The 19,788-nt window shown below is 40.6% G+C and overlaps 1 protein-coding gene across 1 annotated transcript in view; it reads right to left on the reverse strand.

The window, feature by feature from the left end:
- Positions 1–54: 54 nt before the first annotated feature.
- The window catches only part of tmie (transmembrane inner ear), a 47,855-nt gene continuing 28,121 nt past the window's right edge, over positions 55–19,788 (reverse strand). Inside the window, exon 4 of the mRNA XM_077217282.1 lies at positions 55–402. Within this exon, the coding sequence (XP_077073397.1) occupies positions 92–402 (311 nt within the window). The 3' untranslated portion in view covers positions 55–91. The remainder of the gene's footprint in view (positions 403–19,788) is intronic.

A 19,788-nucleotide genomic window follows, 5' to 3' on the forward strand; every position in this document is an offset into this window, starting at 1 on the left:
TACAATAAAATAAACAAACTGTAAATGTACATTTATAAAGTGTCTTACAAAAAGCAATTAAAAAATGGCTAAGGTTTAGCACACACGATGTTCACTTCTTCGCAGGCTTCTTGGCTTCACTGCCTTTGGCTCCTCCTCCTTTCCCTCCTTTCTCTGCTTTCTCTTCTCCTCCCTTCTTACCTTTCGCTCCTCCGTCGGATGCCTCTCTCTTTGATGTGCCTTTCTCTCCCTTTTCCCCTTTCTTCTTCGGGGCTTCCTCCTTCTCCTCTCCCTTCCCTTCTTTCCCCTCTGTCGCACCCTTGCCTTCCTTCTTGCCGTCTTTCTCCTTCTTCTTCGCTCCCTTGTCGGCGTCCACCTTCCCGGCGACGGTCGGCACCTCCTCCTTCTCCGCAGGCTTGACCGCTACACCACAGAAGAGACGGATCAGGATTAATCACACCTCCACCAGTTTTCTACATCACAAACATCTTCACTCGGAAATAGCGAGTCAGTTTCACACATAATTAAGAAGAAACAGATTGAGTTAAGCACGAGGTTTTCAAGAAGTAAGAATTGTGGTAAAATTATTGCAATAATCTTTTTTAATACTGCCGAAAAAAATCTGTTTTGTAGTCTCCAACAAATGATAGTAAAAATGTTATTTTAAGATGTCATTGTTACAGTGTAATTATACATGTAATAATAATGAACTACATGTGTATGCTATAGGGTTAGGGTTATGATTAGGGTTTGGTTTAGGGTTAGTTGCATGTAATTATGCATAATTTATAGTTATTACTACAGTAACGACATGTAACGTAAAAATGACACAAAATAAAGGGTAACACTTTCTGGTTACACTTTATTTTAAGGTGTCATTGTTACAGTGTAATTATATATTTAAGTACAGAGTAGTATTAAGCAACTGCATGTACTTACTATAGGGTTAGGGTAGGATTAGGATTTGGTTGAGTGTTAGTTGCATGCAATTATGCATAATTTACTGTTATTTCTATGGTAATTACATGTAACAAGGACACTGTAAAATAAAGTGTTACCCACTTTTTCAGTCTCCTTTTTACGTGTAATTACTAATGGTGGGCCGTTATCGGCGTTAACGTGCTGCGTTAACGTGAGACTCTTATCGGGCGATAAAAAAAATATCGCCGTTAATCTATTCTCAAAGTTGGGTTGGGATCATAAAATAGCTTTTTCGAATATCGTTATATTTTCGCGCAAATCGCGCAGCAGGTTATTTTCCTCTCAGGGACACAAGGTGTACAGGTCCTTCTCCAGTTTGTATCCAGCCTTTCACGGAGACTTCAGATACCCCAATCACAAAGCCTGTGAAGAGACGACTCAACACCGGCGATATGGACCCTCTATGGTGGACGGCACTGATCCTCAACAACTCGTCTCAACACCGGCGTGATTACTTGGACTTCCAAATGATGAAAATGGATAAATATTCTAAATGTTCCGATCCAATCTGACTTGTAATGCTGCCCGAATCATAAATCATGCACTGTTCCTTCGTTGGCCAGAGGAGAACTGGCCCTCCGACTGAGTCTGGTTTCTCCCAAGGTTTTTTTCTCCATTCTGTCACCTGATGGAGTTTTGGTTCCTTGCCACTGTTGCCTTGGCTTTTGGCTTGCTTAGTTGGGGACATTTAATATTCAATAATATTATTGATCTGCCTTACTTAAGGTGGACGTTGACGCAATTTTCTTTTAGAAACAAACTCTGTTATATTATTTCCATGTTATCACTGTGAAGCTGCTTTGATACAATCTGTATTGTAAAAAGCGCTATATAAATAAAGGTGACTTGACTTGACTTCTCAAAAAATTAGCATATTGTGATAAAGTTCATTATTTTCCATAATGTAATGATAAAAATTAAACGTTCATATATTTTAGATTCATTGCACACCAACTGAAATATTTCAGGTCTTTTATTGTTTTAATACTGATGATTTTGGCATACAGCTCATGAAAACCCAAAATTCCTATCTCAAAAAATTAGCATATCCTGAAAAGGGTCTCTAAACGAGCTATTAACCTAATCATCTGAATCAACTAATCAACTCTAAACACCTACAAAAGATTCTTGAGGCTTTTAAAAACTCCCAGCCTGTTTCATTACTCAAAACCGCAATCATGGGTAAGACTGCCGACCTGACTGCTGTCCAGAAGGCCATCATTGACACCCTCAAGCAAGAGGGTAAGACAGAAAGAAATTTCTGAACAAATAGGCTGTTCCCAGAGTGCTGTATCAAGGCACCTCAGTGGGAAGGAAAAAGTGTGGCAAAAAACGCTGCACAACGAGAAGAGGTGACCGGACCCTGAGGAAGATTGTGGAGAAGGACCGATTCCAGACCTTGGGGGACCTGCGGAAGCAGTGGACTGAGTCTGGAGTAGAAACATCCAGAGCCACCGTGCACAGGCGTGTGCAGGAAATGGGCTACAGGTGCCGCATTCCCCAGGTCAAGCCACTTTTGAACCAGAAACAGCAGCAGAAGCGCCTGACCTGGGCTACAGAGAAGCAGCACTGGACTGTTGCTCAGTGGTCCAAAGTACTTTTTTCGTATGAAAGCAAATTTTGCATGTCATTCGGAAATCAAGGTGCCAGAGTCTGGAGGAAGACTGGGAAGAAGGGAATGCCAAAATGCCTGAAGTCCAGTGTCAAGTACCCACAGTCAGTGATGGTCTGGGGTGCCATGTCAGCTGCTGGTGTTGGTCCACTGTGCTTTATCAAGGGCAAGGTCAATGCAGCTAGCTATCAGGAGATTTTGTTGCACTTCATGCTTCCATCTGATTTCATTTTTCAGCACAACGTGGCACCTGCTCACAGTGCCAAAACCACTGGTAAATGGTTTACTGACCATGGTATTACTGTGCTCAATTGGCCTGCCAACTCTCCTGACCTGAACCCCACAGAGAATCTGTGGGATATTGTGAAGAGAAAGTTGAGAGACGCAAGACCCAACACTCTGGATGAGGTTAAGGCCGCTATCGAAGCATCCTGGGCCTCCATAACACCTCAGCAGTGCCACAGGCTGATTGCCTCCATGCCACGCCGCATTGAAGCAGTCATTTCTGCAAAAGGATTCCCGACCAAGTATTGAGTGCATAACTGAACATAATTATTTGAAGTTTGACTTTTTTTGTATTGAAAACACTTCTTTTATTGGTCGGATGAAATATGCTAATTTTTTGAGATAGGAATTTTGGGTTTTCATGAGCTGTATGCCAAAATCATCAGTATTAAAACAATAAAAGACCTGAAATATTTCAGTTGGTGTGCAATGAATCTAAAATATATGAAAGTTTAATTTTTATCATTACATTATGGAAAATAATGAACTTTATCACAATATGCTAATTTTTTGAGAAGGACCTGTATACTTTTACATGTTACGTTGATCGTTCCTCTCGTTACTTTACATGTTGTTAAATGAGTTTCTTCCAAGCGCGCTGTATCTTTTTTATGGGCATGAGCGATGCTCAATTTACAAATGAATCACTCTTTTGGGTCGATTCTGTTCAAAGACTTCATCAAACAAGTTGGCAGATCTGTCTAAATCGGTTCGCGAATCAGTCTGAATGATCTGTTCAGTTCCTCACGCACTGAATCATCTGAAGCGCGTTCAATCACACTCGACTCGGATTCGTAACAGGAAGATTTAAGAACATCAAGAGCGTTGGATGAAGTGGCCGTGGATCTACAGTTTAGTCTAGTGAAAGCAAATCTGCAAATGCATCATATTTTTGCCAGCGATGAAGATCTTTATTAGTTGAACATCTTCGTAAGCTGTCTGTGAATGAATGATTCCACAGGACTATACATTCGATTTCATTTCATTCAGGTAATACATTTTACAACCAAACAGATTATTATGCCACGATAGCACTACTAAAAAGTATGACATTATCCGTTTTTTGGACATATACATTAATTTATAGGCTACAAAATAAATAAGCTACCATTGTGTACAGTTTATGAAATGAACACCCGCCATCCCACGGTAATGTGTGCGTATTGCGCAGGGGCATAGTCACACGAATAGTTCAGTAGTATGTTCCTGCACAACCGGAGGCTGCAGTTTCAGGACCCTAGTTTTAGGACCGCAGTTTCAGGACCCTAGTTTTTTGTGACAGCGCCACCTACTGAACTGGATGATGTAGCGGCGGCAGCGGTTTCAGGACCGCAGTTCTAGGATCCAGGTTGTTTAGTTTGTACATAGTATCAAGATCCACCTATTATCTTAAGTCTTGTTAGAAAAATAAAAAATAAATATATATATATATATATATTAACAAAGAAGATTATGGAATAGAAAAGCTCCTACGGCAGGTGGATTAGAGCAAGTAGCATCAAGCTACATGACACAATTTAAAATATTAATATTACACTTTTACTTAAAGCTCACTTTAAACCACCATCGAGTATTTGTATCATATTCTGGTCGCGGTTTAAAATGGTTTTAAATTTTTAAAAAAAGATGTTGAAATATGTTATATAGCATTTTATATGCAGCTAATGGCTATACCTTGCTTAGCAATACTATGATATGTAATAACGAAAATAACGAACGTTACAGATTATTAATTTTGCACTCCTGTCACAAATTAATGTCACTGCAAACCAGTTTTATCATAAACAGTGGTCAACTATCGAAGCTGGAGTTTTAAATATTTCTAATGATGCTCAGTTTGTCCAGATCAAATAAGTAAGAGTGTGATGTTTTAACGAATAATGAATGTTGAACAATAATCTGGGCCCGGCCGTCAGTGGTCTTTGCCACGAAAGGGGTTAAATGATGAGTGTTTTCGGTGATCCAGTTCGGTAGGTGGCACTGTAACAGAAAACTAGGGTCCTGAAACTGCAGCCTCCTGTTGTGCAGGAATACCCTTCTCGAATAGTTTACATTAATTGAAACTAATTTGTTTAAAAAGGAGGAGGCTATTGCCGGTAAAGGCAGGTTCACAAAAAATCTTTATGACATATGACATTATTTTTTGATCTAACGAGCATCTGGTTTGGCGATGCAAAAACGGACTGTAGCTACGTCGTGCTTATTGTTTTTTTCTTCTTCCAATTAGCCTAATATGTTAAAAAAAAAAAAAACGACGAAAACATGTTACTTGTTCAATTAATAAACAGTTTGTTTGATGACAAATCGCTAAAGATGAAATTGGCCTCCCTTTCTGTAAATGTAATTGTGCGTTTTATTTATTTATTTTATTTTATAATTTTCTTTGAACGATATTCGACTTTTGCTCCTCTATTGTCGAATGGCATTTTTGGCAGAAATTCACATCCCTACGCGAGGCAAACTATTCTCAAAGACTTACTTTTAGTCATTATTTGGTAGCACACATATTCTGAATGCCTTCGGCAGAATTCAAATGAGCCATTTTAATCTAGATTAATTCCAAGATTACAGTGAGATTAATCTAGATTCAAAAACATAATCTATGCCCACCTCTAGTAAATACACAAATAAGTACTGAGCAATATTAATTAACTGTGTAAGGATTAGGGTTTGGTTTGGGGGTTAGTTGCTTGTAATTATGATTGATTTACAGTTACATTAATTGCATGTAAAATGCTGTGAAATAAAGCGTTACTAATGTTGTATGACTTCCTTAAGCATCTTACTTGTCAAACTGACCCCATACAGAAGCCCCTGCATGTCACGGTCCACTTCGTCATACAAAGTAATAGCCTTTTTAATTGTGCATCCAAATTAGCTATAAAAAAAAGAATAACCCAAATTAACAAAAATAATAATTTAATATGAATGAGTCAACCTGAACTGGAAAAAAGTAAATTTTTGCACACATATTTTTTTTTTAAGTAAATTGCAATTGTTGAGTAATTTCTACTTAATTGAAGTTTACTTTCCAATATTCTGCATTTAAGTACATTTTACTTAAACAATATAACACTGAATCAAGCCATGCTTTTAAAGTGTTTGCTTTACATGGATAATATATACAGTAGATGTTGTGTATATATAATGAGACCTCAACACTCAGTACAGTAACGGTAACTTTCACTGGATCATTTGTGAGTATAAATGTAATCTTGAGTAGAAGATGTCACAAAACAGCAAGTTACTAAACCCAACAACAAAAGCAATGATAAAACAGTGTAAATACAGCTGGAAAACAGTGACAAATGCAAACGTATTAACTATTCATGCATGATGGGAATACCAGAATCAGAAAGTGGAGTAGGTTGTACTTAATTTTATTATGTTGATATTTACACTTTTATTTTTACAAGCTTTAATTGAGTATTAATATAGAATTTACTGTTTTTTAATCTTGCCTGAACTAACTTATTCAGTTAGAAATTACATGTTTTCTTTCTGTAGAATTTACTTCACCACAGAATCTTTTTCATCAGTGATTTATTACACCAACGACACAATCCAGAACAGCGTATAGAAGATTCACACAGTAGTGTACTTTATTTTGATGGACAACTTTAGACATTCAGGAAGTAGCTTACTGTAGCAACTACATGCCAACTTATCCTACTAGCCCTGTAACCCTGTCTACTAATACTCTTATGACAGTTAGTTGACATGTAGTTGCAAAGAGACTTATAGTTAGTAGAATATCTAGAGTGGAGCATACACTATTATCCAAGACAGCAACATAGTGTCGGCCCAGATCCGGCCCACATCTGGTAGTAAACATTAGATTTCCCCGTGTACATGGGCCGGATCTGGGCCGACACTATGTTGCTGTCTGGGATAATAGTGTATATAATATATGAATCCGATACGATCCTAAAACAGCACAGCTCTCCTCGACATGCAGAGAGATGTTCAGAGAATGATGAAGCCCGTTGATTGGTTTCAGATTGATTGCAGACTAATACACCGTCTTCACTGCGTTCATGACTGTAACACTGCTGAATCTCTCACACACACACGCACACACACACACACACACAGACACAGTCTGACAAAAGGAGGATTTCACATGCACACACAAACCTCCTTCTAAACATACAATCAGTCTGTTCTATCTCTATAATAACAGTGGTGAATGAAAGCACAGCTCTCTCTCTCGCTGTGGATGTGTGAGCGTGTGTGTGTGTGTACAGCAGAGAGAGAGAGGAGTCGGGATTGTCCGAATCGTTCTGAGGCCGCTCGGAATGCCATCAAACATTTTTACGGGAAAATGTTCCAACTGTAATATTTTCCCTCCCGCACATTCACCCTATGCACACAATCTCAGCGCATTCCTCCATTCTTACCCGATGATTTACACTCGGACGTGTGCAAGACACACACGCTGCTTTCCAAAGAATAATATTTTTGTCATGTTTAATAACATGCATTTATAATTGGAGCAAACGTGAAAAAATCCTGATGTTAGACAGTCATGGGATGAGCAAGCCAAGCTTTGAGCAACAGTAATGAAACTAACTAAAAGTTCAAGTATTTCACCGTGATACATGTTGCTGAGTTAAAGTTATTTTTATACAGCAGTTTTTTCACATTGGTGGAAATTTTTTGTGTGTGTTTTCAAGCACAGAGAAACACTAATACTGTAAGCTCACGTACACTTTTAATGTGTCCATTCTGTCTGTCATCCATTGTGAAAACTATATTTTTCATTAATTTGGTGGCTTTTAACACAACCGACACCCAGTCATCCAATAGGAACGTCACAGTTCATTTGGAAAATTACACACATCTGAGCATAAAAGAGCAAAGGAAGGGAAAATGACATGTTGTAGACAACATGAAGCAAAGAAAATCAATGACAATCCTATGTTTTGAGTACCTCAAAATGTATAACTTAATTATTAACATTTTATTTTGGGGAGAGGAATATGCCTCAATATTGTTTTTGTTTTTTAATAAAGATTAAGCTTATTTTTATTATGATTTTATTTTCATGATACACATTTGAGATGGTGGACTCGGGTCACATGACTTGACTCGAGTCAGACTCGAGTCGTAAATTTAAGGACTTGAGACTTGCTTGACTAAATTAAGAAAATGACTCGACTTGACTTTGACTTGAGATCCAATGACTTGAGACTTGACTTGACTTGAACTGTATGACTCGAGAATGACTTGATATACATTTATCATCGCAACATCAATTGATGAACAAAATGAAAGCAACGGAACCATTGACGCCAGTCATCAGATTCTGCGCGATTGCGTGACACTGCACAAGCCCAGAAAAAACATACACCTCAGTGAGCGCTAAATACAAAAACATCTCCCAGCATCGTTTCTTTTTTGGATATAAACACTAGAAATTGACTATATTCATACAAGAAGATTTGCTGTACGCATAATAACTGGCAAGGGATATCGGACGACCATCACAACCTCGAACAGTCGAACTTCATTCACCACGTCTAAAAGTAAGCTATGGCTTGTTTAACCTGTTTGTTATAGTTAATTTGACTATCTTTAAATCGAGAATATTGGTCAAAACCGCATGCCTCTTTATACACAATTATGTTTTCAAATGTAGCTTAATGCTGTCAATATTCAAATGATAATTAATGATGTCATATGTTTTGTACAACATTTGCCACATTTCTTTTTAAATCATGCTTTAAAGCCAAATATGTCGTTCTTTCCAATGACAAAAAACAACATAGAAAACTGTTAATGTTTTGTCGTGTTTTATGTTTCTCCAATGACAATAGTTCCAAACAAGCCACAGAAAGAGTTATGCGTATTTGTGATTCAGTGACCTAGTTGCTTAGTTCCAGAACGAATCTGCCGGTTTGAACATAAGTTAAACGAATGCTTCTATGACTCGTACATTAATACGGTAATTTTGCGCCACCTATTGGCGGTTTTAACTTCATAATTAAAACTATATAACTTGTATTAAGGGGATGCCAGTTTGAAGAATGCCTTTGGTCGCATAGGAATTATACTTGAATTGTGAATTGTTTAATATCTTTTAATGGTCTTCTGCAATGTTTGAGGCAAATTTATTTGTTCATGCTTTAATGTTGGCCTAATTTCAGTTACATTTAGATTTTTATTGTAGTAACCACTCAGCTATATGTGGGAATGCATATATTAAAAAAAAAATTTGCAAATAAAACCATAGTCCACAACTTCTGTAATTTTAACTTATTTTAATATATAAATTCAGTGAAATCGTCAAACGTTTGTATGACTTGCCAGTGACTTGTGACCCAAGCTACGACTTGACTTGACTTGCCTTTATAAAAAATTTACTTGGACTTGCTTGAGACTCGAAGGTTAAGACTTGAGACTTGCTTGTGACTTGCACATGTGTGACTTACTCCCACCTGGTACTAGCATTAATGTTACACAGTGTCCTAGCCTAGTTGTTTAAAGAGGACCTATATGCTCTTTTACAAAGTCTTGTTGTTTTTGTGTTCTACTAGAACAGGTTTTCCTGCTTGAATGTTGATTATTTTCCTCATATTCTCCATTGTTGCGGCTCCTCTCTTCCCAGTCTGTCAGTAACGCTCTGTTTACTTCCTGTCTCTATGAAGCCCCTCCTTCTGAAAAGCACACTGTGCTCTGATTGGTCGGTTGGATCAGTGTGTTGTGATTGGTCGAGCGCTTCGATTATGTTTGGGAAATGTCCCGCCCCTTACCATAACCACCAGTTTAACACACTACTAACTAACTCAACCAGGCCCCGCCCCTTTATTCTGCGTATGAATTATTATTATGAGGAATATTGTGACGTGTTCGTTCCCGGAAGAAACTCAAGACTACAATGGAGGCGTTTCAGGAGTTCAGAAACACTGACACTGGTTGCGCTCTGGAAAATAGGTCTTTAAAAACCTAACTGAAATGGCGGTGGAGCTGTGAAAGATACTGTGTTATAAGTTGCAAAACTACAAAAACACAGAGGTTGTAATAGTCCTGAACCGTTCAGCATTAAACCACTGCAATCATCAAACAACTGAGTGGAAAACAGGAAGAGAGCTTTATCTTCTCAAAATTGCCTGTCGTATAAATATTGACAAATGAAGTATACAATATATATTATTACAGCTGGACTAAACGCCTCAGATTCTTTTTTCTTTTTCTTTCTGGATTTCAGCTTTGAAGCACAGTTTACAAACACAGGACATATGATGAAAAAATCATTGAAAAAATAAAAGCTCTTTTTGTGCAACACAATGCTGTAAAAATGACTCATTTAATATTATGAAATGGATAGTTTTGATAGATTCTGCTGTTCAAATACAACAGATCTGCCATCTTAGACCGTTCAACATTCAATCCAGTGTGTGTGTAATTGAAGGATCTAAGGCTATAATTTGAGTTCTTTTAATAGCAGCGTAAGTTCAGCTTAAACACACATCTGTGTTTTCCTTCATTCCTGCTGTTTCTTTACCTCTGTCATATTATCTTTATCTCTTTCCACCTGGCAATTTTATGAACATATTCTCTAACGTTAGTCTCTTAACCTCAGGCTTTTTAATTAATTTATCATTGTACATTAATAAGTACATCAATAACTAAGTAAGACTGTACTTGTATTTTCTGATGTAAGTATATAAAGAACACCTAATATAGACCTTATGCACTCGTTGTCTTTTGTCTTCCGGTCTGTATTTTCACAGCAATCCTGCATATTTATAAATGAACGGCTCGTTTTAAAATCTTCCCTGTCTACTGACATTTGTTAAGACATCTGCTTTAAACATTACAATCCTCATGATAACTTTCGTTAACTTTACATGAAGTAAATCCATTTGTGCTGATCAGACAGAGTCTCTCTCAGTACATTTTATCTTATCATTGAGAAATTGCAACTAAGAATACTTATAAGATATTATAATCTCTGCTCATTTTAAAAGCACTTGCCTACTTGGTAGATAGGAGAGTTGACATGACTAGCTGGATATCAGACAACATTTTTGGATATCAGAAAAAAATTGTTTTAGGTATCTGTATTGTTGTCAAAGTGTAAGTCAAGTCACAAGTCTTCTTTCATTACGTCAAATCGCAAGTCATGAAATTAGGGACTCGAGTCCAAGTCATGTGACTCAACAAGCCTGATATTTATTAGGGGTGGGCGATACTGCAAAATTCGGTATCGATTCGACACCAAATAAATACAGGGCCAGTATCGCCGATATCGATACCGATACCAATACTTTTTCATTTTAAAAGCTTCCACGTGAACTTACATGCACTTTCCTGTGCTAGAGCAGTGTGTCATGATTTATGAGGTGAATGCATCATTAATATGCTAAATCTGAATACGTTTTCATGACCACTAAATATTTTGTGATTTGTGCTCTCAACTCGCCTGTAATTAGTCAGTGACTTTTACCAAACTACCCTAATTATAGGAATGCACTATTGGAAACTATTTCATTTTAATATGCTGATTTGCTGCTCAAGAAACATTTCTTAATACTATCAATGTTGAAAACAGTTTCATGTTTTTGTGGAAACCAAATAATTTTGCATAAAATGTATCATGATGAACAAAGTTGAAAGAACAACATTTATAAGAAATATAAAAATATAAATCTTACTGAGTCAACATTTTGAACCGTTATGTAAACTTTTAATTTGTTTATTGCGAAATAACTCCCGATTGTTTCTCTGTCATCTAAGCAAGGCTTCGTTTCCCAAAAGCACTGTGACAGAAGCACCAGCTTTGAACGCTCTCTGTGATTGATTAGTTTTGTCTTGTATCCAGATGACTAGGAGAAATAGTTCTACCCTACACAATTATTCGGTAACATTTGCTTATTTTTACGCACTGAATTGCGTTCTAAATGAATAAAACTTTCTGGTAAAAAAAACACATATTTGGATCGATATTTTTATGTGAGGATCGATCCTTTTCGATACCCCGTCAGTAGCGAAAGTATCGATACTTCAGGATCGATCCGCCCACCCCTAATATTTATATCTACTCCCATTGCAGTGCATTGTGTCTAATCACAGTCATGTCTGTTTAGCACACACAACACAATAATCTGGCCATTACAACTCAATTTCAGAAGTGTGCGCTAGTGTCCTCGCTTGTTTCGCAGTCACAAAACGAGAGGAGACAAAAACATCAGCGCTGTGAGTTAAAAACAGTAAAGACATTTTATCGCTTTGAAAGGCCATTCAGTCAACTGTACATCAGAAGTGTAGGTGAGACTTTAAACGGATTTGGATACCAGACAAAAACAGGATCTGGTGAAGAAATTGTCTCTAACATAATATTATAATTAGTCAAAAGCTAATTATGAACTTCAATCTGTGGTGTATTCTGCTATGACATTCTCAATATACAGTCAATAACTCATATAAGTTTGTTAATCAGATATTTGACTGAAGATGTTCTGAACACACAGCCCTCACACGAGAGGTTTTCTGCTTTGAGAAGAAATCTTGATTCCTGAGGACTGCGCTCTTGTCTTGATCATGTGTTTATGACAGACCGAACTTTATGGATATTCATATATATATTTATAATTGTTCCCTGCAGAGCTCGTCTACTTTCACACTCACTTTATTCTATCGAATCCTGATGCGTTTGTGTTCATCTTACTTCCTCACAAATGTGCATGATATACAAAACAGTGCTGGTCAATATAGTTTCGTTTTTTTATATTAATTTGGTGCATATAACACCCCTTAAAACTAGAGAAGCTAGTACAGTGAAAAGAGGTGCAGTCTGTCCAATGAGAGGACAGATTTACTCACATGTGACCTGCATGAACACATGTTGGTGCTTTTAAATGTTGCCTGGTGAAAGTGAACCAAACCAATGAGAAATGCAGCATTGTCATAATGTAGGTGTGCATCCTTTGTCTAGAACTGTCCTCAGAAGAGAACGTCTCAGGTTACGTATGTAACCCTGGTTCCCTGAGAGGGAACTCGAGCTGCGTTGAGACGCGGTGGGAACACTCTTCGTGATTGCGTCGTGAAGCACGTGTATAATCAGTCCAATGGAAGAGCTAGACATCATAGGCGGGTGACGTCATAGACCAGGAAACTATAAAGCACACCTGAAAACAGACCGCGACAGCTTCTGATAAGCCTGAAGCAAGTCGATCAGGGCATGCAGGAAGTATGGCAGGAAAACGCAGCGTCTCGTTCCCTCTCAGGGAACCAGGGTTACATACGTAACCTGAGACAATCCCTTTCAAGGGAACTCGAGCTGCGTTGAGACGCGGTGGGAACCCCATACCCACTATGCCATAAAGACAAATGCCCGTTCTGTGTGAAGTCCTTGCGCACACTAAGAAGCAAGCAACCTAGCCCCAGGAGTGGAGAGGTGTAAGTCATAAAATCTGACAAATGTATGTGGTGAGGACCAGCCTGCCGCATTACAAATGTCCTGAAGGGGAACACCCGAAATTAAAGCTTAGAGGCAGCCATACTCCTGTAGAATGGGCCTGAACAGCCATAGCTGAAGGCTGTCCGGCCACTTCATAAGCAAGTGAGATAGCCTCAACTACCCACTTGCTCATCATCTGTTTAGATGCCGGGCAACCTATCTTAGGTGACCCGAAGCAGGCAAATAATTGTTCTGATATACACCACTGAGCAGCTCTGTGGACATACGCATCCAAAGCCCGGACAGGGCATAACAGATTAAGTTTTTCCTGATCTGGGGTATTAAAGGTGGAGGACAGAAGGCCTGCTGCACAAATGACCCGCACATTTAGTAGGGACCTAGAAATACAACCCGACCTGGGGTGAAGAAATACTATCACCATAGCAGGTGCAAATCCAAGTACGTGCAGGCCTCAGCCTCATGTACCACGGAGAAGACGAAATTAAGGATCTCTCCTCAGAGATAACCAAGCAAAGAAACATTCATACAGAAATCAAGTACTGTACCAACGGGGCAGAAACAAGATTCAGAAGGCGTTCTCTGCACCAGGCAGAGAACAGCATATGTGACCAGTCACGGAAACTAGGGACACAAGTCGGTTCTGGGGCATTTTGAGTTATTCATATTCATTTTATGAAAGTGTAATCTCCAAGCTTTCCAACGATGTGTAACATGTGGAAATCTGATAATATTTGGAGAAGTTGTGGACATTTTAAAGTAGGCACTTAAAAAAGCTCAAAGAGGAGAAAACGAGCTCTAAAGATGCAGTTCTCACCTGTCTCTGCTGCTGGGGGTGACAATAGGGCTCATTTACATCTCATTTAGATAAGCCATACCCCCTGTAAAGCTCCTCCATGTGCTTTACAGCTTTTTTTGCACTTTGAATGAGTGCACTTCTGCCGCACTAGGCGAAAAACAATTGTGCTGCCCCTCTATTTGCTACGTACCAGCAACTACACACAAAGACCAATATGCCATATAGCCTGCATATAACGCAAAACCAGCAACAACACACAAAGACCAATATGCCATATACATATAACGCAAAACCAGCAACAACACACAAAGACCAATATGCCATATACATATAACGCAAAACCAGCAACAACACACAAAGACCAATAAGCCATAGGCCTACATATAACGCAAATAGTGCGCAACGCTCGTGTGCCCAAAATGTCAACAATATTAAAGTTTATGCAGGAGGCAAATGCCTGCTGGCATTTTTCTTTAAGCAGTCATTTCTGGAATTTTCCAAATAATCACATTTCACCTCCTCAAATTACTGTTGCAAATCTCTTTACACCACTTTCTTATGTGCGTATACACACACAAATGAAATGTCCGCAAGCACATTATATCATCAGCAGGTTCAGCATCTTAAATAACGACTAAAGAGCAAATGAAGCTTAACTTACATTTCAGAAACACGCACGGCAGGCCTTCATCGCAGCAAAGGTCTTAACTGCATCCTCTATTTCGATTCTCCGTCACATATGAAACAGCCAGCCACCGCTGTCAGCGAGCCGAGCCGCCGTATTCAAGCACTGAGGGTGCGCGCGCCGCGCCCATACCTCCGGTTCAGTTTCCCGAGCCCACGAAGTGCGGCGAAAACATTTTCAGTGTAACTACCAGACGGTTCAGCTCGTCTGCGACAATCTTTGCGGCATCCATCTTCATTGAATTTTGATATCAGAGAGAGCCGGCCAGAGCACAGCATAATAAGTAGCCATGTGGTTCACTTGGAGGGCGGGGGCAAAAGCGCCGGGTTATTCAGTATGGAAATACACATAGACAATGACACGCCACTCCCCTACTGCATGCTAGAATCTCCGAAAACAAGCCGATTTCAACCTCAAAATGTAAGCTTTTAAATATACCAATACTGCTATCTCAAACATGGAGAGGCTTCTTCGTGATTTCAATTAACAGATTCTCCAAAAAATTGAAAATCACCAATTTTGAAAAAAAACTCTTCTTTCTCCTTTTGCTCAAAAGTTGTGCTGCCGACTTGTGTCCCTGGTTTCTGTGACGGGTCACATATTTAGTCTTCTCGTGGAGGGAGCTCTAGACTGGAGTATGGTCTCCACGACCTCGGTCGAGAGACCTGAATCTATGAGCTGGGCCCCCTCAGAGGCTGAGCCCAGAGTATCCACAACTCCAGAGCTCCCAGGAGCAAAGATATCGGGAAAAGCGTATAGGTGTAGAGGCAACCACACCTATTACATCACATCCAGTCCAAGCGGAGCTGGATGCGTGAGGGAGAACCACAAGGGCAATGCATTGTACAAGCAATGCGAAAGGTCGACTTGTAGTTTGACCAAAGTTCTCCCTAAGAAGCTCCACCACCTCGGGGTGAAGTCTCCATTCCCCGGGCCACAGCCCCTGCCTCAACAGGATATCTGCTCTGATATACGAGACCATCAGTGTGTTGTCCGGACCCTTCGCCGACCAACCACTCATGATTGCCCCCGACTTGTGAGGGAAGCATCCGTCGATAGCATTATGCGTCGACAAGAAGCCCCCAACACTGGGCCTGGGCGAGGAACCAAGGTTCTTCCACATGACCGAGGCACGAAGGCATAGCCGCGTGACCTTGATCATGCGAAAACGGATTTCCCCTCGGAGAAAACCCCATGGTCCTGAGCCACCACAGCAGGGGTCACATGTAAAGAAGGCCAAAAGTAACTACGTTGGACGCAACTGCCATGAGCCCCAACCAAAGACCTTTCACTGAGCGGCCACTCATGACCGCCCCCCATCCTGTGAGGGAAGCATCCGTCGATAGCGTGACGCGTCGACAAGAAGCCCCCAGCACTGGGCCCTGGGCGAGGAACCAAGGTTTCTTCCACATGACCGAGGCACGAAGGCATAGCCGCGTGACCTTGATCATGCGAAAACGGATTTCCCCTCGTAGAAAACCCCTTGGTCCCGAGCCACCACTGCAGGGGTCTCATGTACAGAAGGCCAAAAGTAACTACATTGGGCGCAACTACCATGAGCCCCAACAGTCTCAGAGACTGTTTTGCAGTGAGTGACTGACCTAGTTTTGCATTCTTTACGGCTGTGAGAATCGCAGAAATACGTGCAGGAGACAGACGTGCTTGCATTGTTGTCGAATCCCATAATACACCTAGAAAAGTGGTCCTCTGAGCTGGAAGGAGTACACTCTTTTTGGTGTTGAGCCGCAACCCCAACCCCCTTATGTGGGACAGAACGACATCTCGATGTTGAACTGCAAAAACCTCGGACTGAGCTAAAATCAACCAATCGTCGATATAATTTAATACGCGAATGCCCTGGAATCTCAGAGGAGCCAGAGCTGCATCCACGCATATTGTAAAAGGTGCAGGGTGATAACCTTGACCGAAAGGAAGAACCCGATACTGGTATGCTTTGCCCCTGAAAGCAAACCTCAGGAATCTCCTGTGATGAGGATGGATAGATAAGTAAGCGTCCTTTAAGTCTATTGTGACAAACCAGTCCTCGGACTGAGTCTGTGACACAATCATATTTAGCGTAAGGATACTTTGAACTTAAGATTCTGAAACCTGCTGTTTAATTGACGCAGTTCAAGAGTAGGACGCAACCTCTTATCCTCTTTTGGAACAATGAAGTAATGGCAGTAAAACACTGACTGTCTACCGGGAGGAGGAACCCCTTCTACAGCTCCTTTTGCAGAAGTGTCAGTACTTCCTGCTCCATAACCAAAGCCTGCTCGGGGTCCACCACAATGGGGAGGACAAGTGCCTACCCCTAGAAATCTGGGCGGACAAGAACCGAATTCTGAACCCTTTTCTATAGTGTGCAGGACCCACCGAGAAATATGTGGCTGTAGTTTCCACACTGCCAGAAATTTTACTAGGGGAACCAGTCTCTCAAGACTGACCTCTGGATTTGGTTGAACAGTCACTACGGTGCCCTGAAGCGGCGAACCGGCAGGGAACAACCGAACTGGCAGCGCTGCGACCCTCCTCAGAGAGTCGCACCCCAGAGGGCGCCGAGGAGAAACGATTTCTCAAAACCGTCCCTACCCTGGAGGAGCCCTCAGAAGCCTGATAGCCTCGTCGTCAGGGCTTCCTATTTGTCCAAGCTTTTTTAGAGATAAAATAGTCCTCAGATCTTGCATATCTCTAACTGGCTAGACTGCTACCGCCACCCAAGTCCCCCTCGATTGTGGAGGAGCCCAAACGGCGATGCTCGTTTTGCACTCTGTGCTGCGAGGAGCTTAGTAGACCGACACTGCTCCACCCAGCAGTCTCAGGAACATTAGATTGGTGAGGAAGAAACCTCTGGAACGCCGCTGAATGGTTTATTTCTTAGTTTTTTGAAAGCGGAGCGTCCAGAAGAACAGACATAATTTTATCTTATTTTTCTTTATTTTTAAATCAGAGAAACGTATATATATATATATATATATATATATATATATATATATATATATATATATATATATATATATAATATAAATATATCACTCCGTGGTCACCAGCAGGAAAACAACCGAACTGGCCGTGCTGCGACCCTCCTCAGAGAGTCGCCCCCCAGAGGACGCAGAGGAGAAACGATTTCTCGAAACCGCCCCTTCCCAGTATAGTTTATCTGTTTTTGCACGACACAATTCTCGAATAGCGTCAGTGCTGACAACCTCACATTCATCCATGTCTTTATAATTCACCCACCAGCCCTGCCTAATAAATTTTTTCTTTATTTATTTAAGATGGCTGGTGGGTAACGTCGGGGTTAAAAATGATGACACCGACTCAGGAGAGAGAAAGGTAGCAAGCGTCTCTTTAACCCGAGGCACTGTCATACCATGTTCTTAATACCCATAGCATTACTACAGTTAGACGTTTGGGCATTAAACACATAAAATAGAAACCGGCTTATTCCACGATCTCGACACCTCAGTGTGGTGTGGAGATAGGGAAAAAATGTAAGTCCCCGTCGAAGAGGCTGAGATACAGAGTTTTTCTGTTTTTAGATTTATTTCATCTAATAAACTCTTTTTATTTTCACTCTCATAATGTTCAGCTGGCCAGAAAATATTTAACTAGCAACAGCACTAGATAAACCTCCTTTTAAAGCTCCTCTTTATTCCACAGAGTTATGAGCTGACTTATTTATTAATTTATTGAAAACTCCAACATCTGTCTTTTTCTTAATATCTTTATTTGTTTTGTTCTCTTTTTCTAAACAAAACACTAACGATACCAATTCCTCGGAACTGGAATCGCCAGCACTGGATCTGGCAGGTGAAAGCTGAGATAGGGCGGGGCCCGTCCCAACCCCCGCTGTCAGATCCGTTTGCGAACCCCAAAATGCGAGTCGCCGCCGTGCATCGGCAACAGCGGGACCCGCGCGGGGTGCGCGAACCGAACCGTCCTCCTCGAAGAACGCCCGGCGGGAGCGGAGCGTCCTCACGGACAGCTTCTCGCAATGCTCACAGTCAGCCCCCTCGAGAACTGACTGTGGCATGCTCCACTCCCAAATAGTACCAGAAAGCTGATGTGTGTGTCCCCACCCGTGATATAACGTGGGCAGGGAACAACACAAAAGCTGCTATCTCTCTTTTGCCATAATATATATATATATATATTGCAACTTGACAGACAACAATAAATATGACAAGGACAGAATACACAGATCGCTTTCTGAAGGCACAGAAGCTGTCGCGGCCTGTTTTCAGGTGTGCTTTATAGCTTCCTGGTCTATGACGTCACCGCCTATGACGTCTCGCTCTTCCATTGGACTGATTATACACGTGCTTCACGACGCAATCACGCAGAGCGTTCCCACCGCGTCTCAACGCAGCTCGAGTTCCTTTGAAAGGGAACTGTATCTTCTAGCAGAAGTTATGCAAAGTTATGTTGTGTAATAGAAAAAAGTGATTAAAACATTTATAAAAGCAATAAGGCACTCAAAGCCAAGCTATATTGTGAAAATGTTCATGGCTAAAGGGATTGCTTTAACATTGATGACCCACCAAAACGCGCAGAGTAATAATGGTTTCTCTACACCTAAACACATATTTATGACCAATTTTCATGCGCCGACAGCATTTCTGCTGATAACATTGCACGACCTAATGGATTCCATGGCTTTTAAATCTTCAGTCCACACTTATCTTCTGGCCTGTGTGTGGCAGGCAGCGGCGTGAGCTTAATGATTTGGCCTGCAGCTGAAAGGTCAGGGATTGAATCTCAGGGTTAGTAAAGGTGTGTGAGAGAGACAGGTCTTGGAGAATTACTGAGACGACTCTCTGTTTCACCAGCGGATCTGGGCCTGGAAATGGTCATGCTATGGCTAATTCATTGCAAGCTAGGAAGGTAAACACGGATAATGAAATACTTCGGATAAAAAATAAAAAAAACTGCTACAAACTGATATTAATGTGCTGTTTTGTGACAACTAGCATTAGCTTAGATACCAACAACAAGCAAGTACTCACAATACAAACAAACCA

The sequence above is a fragment of the Siphateles boraxobius genome, unplaced genomic scaffold (genome assembly GCF_051911475.1).
Source record: "Siphateles boraxobius isolate OS27281-9 unplaced genomic scaffold, OSU_SipBor_1 72, whole genome shotgun sequence".
In the NCBI taxonomy this organism is placed as follows: Eukaryota; Metazoa; Chordata; class Actinopteri; order Cypriniformes; family Leuciscidae; genus Siphateles; species Siphateles boraxobius.